This window comes from Urocampus carinirostris, chromosome 9 (assembly GCF_059441175.1).
Source record: "Urocampus carinirostris isolate Australia breed hairy pipefish chromosome 9, RoL_Ucar_1.0, whole genome shotgun sequence".
NCBI classification, from domain to species: domain Eukaryota; kingdom Metazoa; phylum Chordata; class Actinopteri; order Syngnathiformes; family Syngnathidae; genus Urocampus; species Urocampus carinirostris.
Genome location: NC_142357.1, coordinates 4680538 through 4689389, shown reverse-complemented (window position 1 = coordinate 4689389; position 8852 = coordinate 4680538). Strand labels below are relative to the sequence as shown.

General features: G+C 38.7%; 1 protein-coding gene across 4 annotated transcripts; it reads left to right on the top strand.

Moving 5' to 3' along the window:
* Window positions 1-659: 659 nt before the first annotated feature.
* Window positions 660-8197, top strand: LOC148359157 (uncharacterized). Of its 4 annotated transcripts, none has more exons than XM_088344276.1 (3): window positions 660-870; window positions 3441-3552; window positions 6383-8197. In XM_088344276.1, exons 2-3 carry the CDS (start codon window positions 3462-3464, stop codon window positions 7942-7944), a joined length of 1653 nt encoding a protein of 550 aa, XP_088200402.1. In that variant the 5' UTR covers window positions 660-870; window positions 3441-3461; the 3' UTR covers window positions 7945-8197. The 4 variants fall into 4 exon arrangements, 2 of the variants coding, with proteins under 2 accessions (XP_088200402.1, XP_088200401.1); XM_088344275.1 differs by having other exon boundaries at window positions 666-870; window positions 3384-3552; XR_015851369.1 differs by lacking the exon at window positions 6383-8197 and adding an exon at window positions 3636-4120 and having other exon boundaries at window positions 684-870.
* Window positions 8198-8852: the final 655 nt, after the last annotated feature.

Here is an 8852-nt window from a genome sequence, read left to right as displayed (position 1 = left end):
CTTGGTTGATTGGATCCCTTAACCACAAAGGTCGTAGGGGCACCATTTCCTGTGGTGTGACTTGGACATGTACTGTCTGGTGGCACAATTCCCTCTCCAGGCCAACATATGTTTCCACTCGGTCTCAAACTAAGCAAAGAAGATGTCAATGGATTTTGAACTTGCAAGGACAGGGAAGCTCAGACCTCCGATAAGAAATTCCAACATGTTCCAAAGGCCATCGTCTAAGTCCTTTCTTAATATGAAATCTCCTATAATACAAAAGCAGATCTGCCCAGAAGGGTTTGAGAATCACAAAAAAACAGCAACATTATTGGCCGAAATGGACATTTCTGATAACATTTAATAGCCAAAACAACAGTGCATACTAGTGGTCAAATTAACAAACTGGCACCCTATACAATCTCACTTGCAGGTGTCCACTACTAAAAACAGAATAGATTTACCAAGATAAGAGCGTTGAAGGAAAACGTAGCAACCTGAGAAAATAATTGGAAACAATTAAAAATTAATTTAAGTATTTTTTGTTTTATTTTCTAGGAATCACGCAAGGAATAATCTAATGTTTCTAATTTTTTTGATAATCTGTTTGCTTCATTTGATGCAGAATTGTGCGAAGCGCTTTGTTTGGCCAAAAAAATTGGAGCTCAAACTCTCGCGACACTTCGCAAAGCGATCGAGACTCTGAGACGGAAGTTGACAAAATGCGCACGGACATCAGAGGTTTCTGTCACGAAGCTATATTCTTTGAGAATTTCTCACAAATGTGCTCGAAAACGCCTTTGTTACCAGGAGATCTAGAGCGAATGCTCTTGTTCTAGCAATCTGATCATTTATCTGCCAAGAGTTATACGACCCGTTGTCCAGCAGGTAAGGTTTGAAGAAATGCTTTTCCATGTCCATTCCACTTGTAAAGATCCGTGATCGAGAAACAGTGGCATGAAATCAAAATGAGGCTATATTAGCTGAATGTAACTACAGGTCGCTTGCATGTAAGCAGGTTGTCTCCCCTCAGTTACAATAGTGAATTATTCTCTCCAGCTAGCCTTTTCCAGACAAGACTAACATAAGATATACACTTGTCTCTTCTACTGTCAATTATGTTGACAAATTGTTGGGTTTTTTATAGCAATAACATCCGACATATAAGCGATTGTGTGTTTTCATTCAACGCTGTTGACTCTATAATTGCAAGATGTGGCGATTTTAGGTTTAGAAACTTTAGAGCTTTAGTGTGCTGAGCCCCTGGAGTGTCTGGTTAATAAATGTAAGTTTAACTTGAAGTGTTTTAGGAACATTCAACACTTCGAGAGTGTCACTTCCCATTTGTGAACATCTCATTACACTTTGTGGTTAGCAGAAACACTGTTACGACACCATGCCCAGTTTTTACTTTCTAATTCAGTACACACACATACACTTAGCGATAACAAAGCCATGGTATTGGGTGGGAAAACAGTTGTTCAACAGAACCACTGTATAATTTCCTTTCACAGCAAGACACCGGAGCCTCCACAGACTCTGCTGCTATGTTGCAAGTGACACTAGCGTAGCGAAAGAGGGGCGAGTGCAGTGCCAGGAATCAAATGGACTAAACCATCTCAAGGCAGTGGAGTATTTCCGACGCTGTTTTGTTTACGTTTTTGTTTTACTTTTTTGTTTTTAAGATATTTAGCATTTTTAATCATATTTAAGGATACCCTGTCCTTAGTTAAGGAAAATAGGATTTATGAATGTTAATTTGGGGGGGTTGCTTGTGTTGAATTTGGGGATGCTTGAGTATCTCAAAAACAGGCTGGTTACTTTTGCAAGTCATTGTATCCATTCAAGTAGTAAATTTATTGCTGTCAGGCCATGTGTTTTATTGCTATGCCAATTAAAAATGCTTGCCAAAATGAGATTAGAGCATTAATCAGTATGTTTATTATTCCCCTCTTTGAAGTGACGAGAACTTGCAAAGATGGTGTATAAATGAAGTCTTTGACATGGGTTATATCTAGTATACATAATCTGTTTCTCATCAAAGAGAGATAAGTTGGTCTTTATTAAAGATCATAAAAAGGAAAAGGTAATAAAACACTACTACAGCTCCAGTTTTTAGTATAAGCGCCCATTGGAGTCACGTAATTGGAAATAGAACTACCTAATATAGCAAAAGATAATCACAGAAAAATCATTTTTTTCTGTGTTAAAATTGCTAATGTAGCCTTTATGAAAGTGCAGGAAAACTGCCAAGTAAAACTCCAACTTTTAGCATAAGCATCAGTTGAAGGCGGCTAATCGAAAAAAATAATCTTTTTTTTTTTTTGTATTATGGTTGCTGTAGTTGTTCCAATTGTTCGTTGCAGCCCTAATCCATACCTATAGATAATTTTGAGGTCACCAATGACCTCTCTTGTATGTTTCTGGAATGTGGGAGGAAACTAGAGTGCCCGGAGAAAATCCATGCGTGCACGTGGAAAATATTCAAAGCCCACACGGGGAGGCTGATAGCTGGGATTGAACGCAAGACTTCTTAATTGTGAGTCCGACGTGCAAACCATTCAGCTGCTGTGCTACCCAAGAAAATTATAATAATTATAACAATAATATTAAAAAGTTGTTCTTGCACATGGCCTAGAGCCAGTGATTCAGCTTCATAGACAAATAAATTGGATAAAACTCTTAGCAACTAAAAGAAAGGTGGAAGCAAAAGGACACCACATTTGAGAAAATGTCTTGGTGAAAGTTATGCAGAGGTCCCATTTTGACTACCATCTCCTTCCTTCTCATGTGCAAAATGAAAAATAAGCAGCCGAGACGTGCACAAAGAAAACAACACTCTTCTGTTCGGAAAATTATAAAAAGCCCTACCTGAAAATGCACTGTGGGTTTAGCAAATATTGGCATTTGTATTTGTGTTTCTTGTTCGTTTGCAATAATCTGTGGTCTTTGCAGCCCTTTGAGACTTTGTGATTAAGGGCTATACAAATAAACATAACTTGACTTGTTCCAGCCAGCCACTGTTGTTGTCTATTAACTACTGCGTTTCACACTATTAAATGGTGCTCGGAAAAGACCACTTGTCATTTAGCTTGTTTATCGGCGGAATATGAACCTTTTGAGAAGATTCTCCCTTCCAATAAACAACAGAAAGACAGATCTCAACATTGATATGATTAATGCCGTACACTCATATGTTTAATTGGGAGTAAACCTCATGGAAATGTTTTTGTTGTTTGGTCCAGTTCCTTCTAAGAAGCTGCCACACAATTTGTCAAAATTGGGATTCCCAATTAAATTCTGAAATTTGACTCTTGGCAGTTAGAACAATAGACAACAATGGTGGCAAGAAGTGGACCAATCTTGATACCTGAGTGACATCTCGACGTTTAACCTTTCAGCAATCCTTAAAGAAGAAATTGGTTGACTACAGTGTTGGTGCATCGCTGCAATTACAGATACTTAGACCAAGACCAGATATGTCAGAAGAACGTGAAAGACAAGCTGCTGCAGTAATTGCAAGATTCTGCCACAAGGAAGACCCAAGTCGTCTACATTCTGATGATGAAGGTAACGGTGTTGCTAAATTGCAGTCACGTATTACAGAATTCACTGTAGGTATGCAAGATGACTTCTTTTTTTCTTTTCAACAGATGGCTGATAGTATCTTGCTACTACAGACTTACACAGATAGCCGAAACCGTATCTGTGTATTCAGGATCGAATCGAAAAGAATATTTGAAGCCGAAAATGTTAATCATTCGGGAGAAAATAAGAAAAAAAATAAAGCTGAAACTAAGATAAATACCCCCCAAAATCAAACAATTTGAAAACATTTATTTTGCTATGACTTGCTACAAAACCACATGAAATTATTAATAATTGACTGCAACATTTGATTTTATGATTTTTACAAAAATGCCAGTTTGGAAATGTGCTGAATGGTGAAATAAATGGTGATAATTGGTGAGTTATTTTGAAATAGTCAAACAATTGTTTTTGTATTGACCCATTTTTGTATTTGAGCGAGTTAGTCACAAGCTATGAAGCTTTTTTGTATGCGTTATGAGTGTTACATTGTGTCTAAGAATTTTGCTCAGGACGAATGTTCTAATAAATAATAATAATGTTTGTCTGACGGTTCATGTAGTTTGCTTATGATTTATATAAATATGTTTTTGTTATACTACAAGAATGCGCTAAATCATACACACTGTCCCTTTACATGACCGACAAAAAATTGTGTGATAGTGAAAAACACCCCACAAAACAGAACTACACAGTACATGACCAAAACGTTTTTTTCCTTCAAGGAAATGACCATGAAATATTTTATGTTTTTTCAACAGAACAAAGTAACAAATTTCACATTTGTCATGTTATGTAAAATAAATACACAATTCTAGTTTATGTATTTTTGCTTATTATTCCAATTAACACACTTTGAGGCGTTAAATACTACATAATGTCCCTTGAAAGAATTCTTGTGGAAGAACAAATTCAGGGTTCCCGCGTCTTAAAAGGCATGGAAGTCATTATTCTAAAATGTAGTTATATTTATCAATTGTCATTTTTATTAATTCACCTCTTTACTTTCGAGGCAACATTGCGTGACCACATTAACGAAGCTATCAAATCAGTGATCTGGTTTCAGTCGGGCCTTTCAGAGCAGACACATGTCATAGGTCTACCCACAATACACATAGCAACTTCGGACACAGACGTTTACATGGACCATACTTTGGACCATGGGAAAGTATACATGTCATAAAGTAGTGGCTGTCCGACGAACATTTTCTGCAGTGTCTAAAAACTGTGCCAGGTCATGTGTACCAGGCACGATGTATTGTATATTTGTTTCGATTGTGTTTATTTTTATCGACTTGGTCTTTCATTTAATGTTAAAAGGCAATTAAAATAAGTCTTAAAAGGTAACACTCTTCTCTCATCAGCCAGCCCCCATATTACTCTAGCAAACTGTACTCTGGCCCTGTTGCCTCAGAAATATACTTCAGCACGTTGATTCACGCAAAAGGATGATATCATTATAGGGGAAGCAAAAACGTTAATACTTTGGTTGGTCGGTCGCTATGTACATCGCAAGTGCGTAGGTTGGATACACCAGCCATGGAATAATAAACATATATTTTTCCAGAATGGATGTTTTTTTATATATCTGCAATAGTAAAAATTGTGGCTAATTTTTTCTCTTGTGCTTTTCTCAGCATTGTCTCGCGGGCCTGGTCTTGCCATAGCGAGCCATATGTTTAAGACTTCTGATTTAATTTTGAGGTTTTGACTTAGCCCTTTAGCGCAGGGCTCCCCACAACTTTTTCCTGTGAGGGCCACGTAACTTTTCCCTTCTCTAATGAAGGGCCAGGGTCAGTTTATAACAAAAATAAGTAACTTTAATGTAAAAAACTATTGTTTTCCAGAAAGACACCATCAAATAATCCTTCTGGATTCTTAACAGAGCCAAATTGAGAAAATAATTGAAGACACTAAAATAGAATACATAATAACCCCCCAAAAATGATCTGGATTCATCATAGAATAAAAGTCATAAGAAAAATAATAACACTATTTATGAAATAAATTATCACCAAGTCACTCTCTGTGGGTTCTTCACAAAAAAGTCTATGGAATTTAGACAGGACCAAGTTTATCTTACAGTAGTTGTCAGCACTGGACCACCAGTGGTTTTGATGACTTACGAAAAAGGGAGTACATTTGATCTCATTATCACATCGTTTTTATTCTGAGTACATAAGACGAATGTGAATGTTGTTGTGCGTTTTACATGTTAGAATGACAAGAAATTATATTCTAAGCATTGTAATTGACAAATGTATTGTCATTTTAACATGTGAACTGCAAAATGAAGTTGTCATTGCACCATGAAGAATGTACAACAGAGTTGACATTTGTCTCTTGTACTGTGACTAGCATAGTGAAATCATGAGATTAAAAACCCAATGCCTTTTCATATGTCATCTATATCACCTGTATTCCAGTGGTAAGAATCTGGTGCTCTAGCCACCGTGACCTGGGATCGAATCCTGTTCCAAACTAAAACATCCGGACTTTGAGTTTTTTCATAGGTAAAAAAAGAATGTGTGTAAAAATGCTCTCTGGTATTGTTCAGGGGGGCTGACCAAATGTGGAAGCGGGCTGTAGTTTGGGGACTACAGCCCTAGGTGATGTGATTATTCCAAGGGAACAATCACATCCCAAGAGCCAAGAAAAATCCATATTTGATAAGGATTTCTAAAACAATACAGATCATATAAAAAAACTCACTTATTTTGCCTGCGCCATTTCTTCATCCTAAAAATAAAATTTACATCAGCGTTTCAACGCCGTTTGATTTTACAAATCCACGTGTGTCTTATTCCGGCAGACGTCACAGAAAGATATCATCCTCCCGGGCAGCATGAGCCAGAGTGGTTTATCGTTAAAGTGGACGAGGACTTTGAGCCCCTTCACATTAAAGAGGAGGAGCAACTGCCACCACACTTGAAAGACGACTGCAGTTTTACAGAAAATCCTGTTAGTAGACCCAATTTAAAGACTGAAGAGCAAGGTCAATATGAGGAGATAACATATGAGGAGCTTCGAAGCAGCAGCTCAAACCAACACATGGAAGACGATGGGGAACGTTTTGAGATCAAGTTTCCGCCAATGTCAGATAGCGAAAAACTGTCTGGGGGTGATACCCCATGTCACATTGACAGCAAGTCCCAGAAAGGTTCTACTTGTAGTAAAAAGATTGACCAAACTGATGAGAAACCTTTTACCTGCGCTCATTGTGGGCAGATATTTGTATCAAAAATAGCTCTAAAAAGACACTCGCGATTACATACTGGAAATAAACTCTTTTCCTGCTCGGTTTGTGGGCAACAATTCACTCAGAGTGCAAACATAAAAAGACATGAACGAACCCACACTGGTGAGAAACCCTTTTCCTGCTCAGTTTGTGGGAAGACATTTGCTCAGAGTGGCAACTTAAAAAGACACGCACAAACCCATACTGATGAGAAATCTTTTGTCTGTTCAGACTGCGGCCAAACATTCACAACGAGTGGGGACTTTAAAAAACATGCCAGATGCCATATTAGCAGGAAACCTTATCTGTGCTCAGTTTGTGGGCAAATATTTTCGTCAAAGGAACTCTTAAAAAGACACACACAAACGCACTCTGGTGAGAAACCTTTTTGCTGCTCAGTTTGTGGCCACAGATTTGCTCAACATGTGAGCTTAAAGAGACACATAAGAATCCACACTGGTGAGAAGCCTTTTTGCTGCTCACTTTGTGGGAAGCAATTTGGCCAGAGCTCACACCTAAAGCGTCACACGATAAGCCACATTGGTGAAAAATGTTTTGCCTGCTCAATTTGTGATAAAAAATTCACAGACGCCGCGACTTTGAAAAACCATGCGAGAACCCACACTGGTGAGAAACCCTTTGCCTGCTCCATTTGCGGTAAAACGTTCACACAGTGTGGGCATTTAAAAAAACATGAAAGGATCCACACTGGCGAGAAACCCTTTGTCTGCTCAATTTGTGGTAAAAAGTTCACGGTGAGCGCCAATTTAAAGAACCATGAAAGAACTCACACTGGTAAGAAACCTTTTGCCTGCTCTGTTTGTGGTAAAAAGTTCACTGAGCATGGAAACTTAAAGAGACATGGGAGAATCCACACTGGTGAGAAACCGTTTGGTTGCACAGTCTGTGGTAAAAAGTTTACACTGCGTGCAACTTTGAAAAACCATGCAAGAACTCACACTGGGGAGAAACCTTTTGCCTGTTCCGTTTGTAGTAAGTGTTTCACATTGCCTACAACTTTAAAAAACCATGAACGGACTCACAACGGTGAGAAACCCTACACTTGCTCAGGTTGTGGTCAAAAATTCTCAAATGAAGCGAAAGCTAAAGGTCACAAATGTACTGGTGATCCATAGTTTCCTTTTACTTCGAAGACATCACACCCTCCATTATTGATGAAATAATTATCTGTGCAGTGGCTGTGCCCAAAAAAAAACTGTGCTTATGTGTTGATGAAAGAGCTCTTATGTGGAGCTTATTTAGCAAGCACGCCTATAAACTGTTGTGTTTAATTTAAGTATTTTTACGTCGATGTATTGTTTGTCGATGAATTAAACAAAACCTTCAAACAGATGACTTTCTCATTTTATATTAAAGCCTAGCTGGGCATACCACGACTAGTGCCACTCTTTTCCCAAATGGCTCAAGATATAGAGCAGTCATTTTTGGACCAAAATAATACTCCAAGTGTCTTTGGGCAACACAATGAACTCTTGACGTCTACGATATGCAGGTAGCCGCCTTGCATGGCTGACTGCTTTTAGTAGATAAATAGATAGATACTTTGTTCATCCCGTAGGGAAATTCACATTTCCAGCAGTCTCCTTTGTTGTTTATTACCAGATTAATAGGATGGCCTCAGGGTGCTTTGTTGTAGTTTAGCCACAGCGGAGTGAAAGACGTCACACACGCTAGTCCAAAAGTTCGACGTCCCTGCAGATGGATGGAAATCTTTGTGCCCAGGGATACACCACCTGGTGTTAGCGAGTCAACCTCCTATCCACTTCCCGCAGGCTTTCGTGTCTCTGTCTAACAGCGCTGAAGCCGGATAGCTCCGGGTAGCTACACTTTAGCATCCGAGATTCTAGAAGTGAGCCACGTTTCCGTAAAACACAGCAAACTGCACTCCCTGTGTGCTTTGATGTTTTTCACCAGCACAGCCAGTTCGTCCATCTTATTTGGTAGAGCGTTCACATTTACCATGATTACGAACGGTACCGAACACTTATAACGCCGCTAGCCGCTTAGCTAGCTTTCGGCTCTC

Bases quoted from the DNA above. Each gene is read 5' to 3' on its own strand.
- LOC148359157 (XM_088344276.1), top strand. From the start codon at position 3,462: ATGTCAGAAGAACGTGAAAGACAAGCTGCTGCAGTAATTGCAAGATTC. The intron at 3,553-6,382 runs GTAACGGTGTTG...TTATTCCGGCAG, and splicing joins TCTACATTCTGATGATGAAG to ACGTCACAGAAAGATATCAT.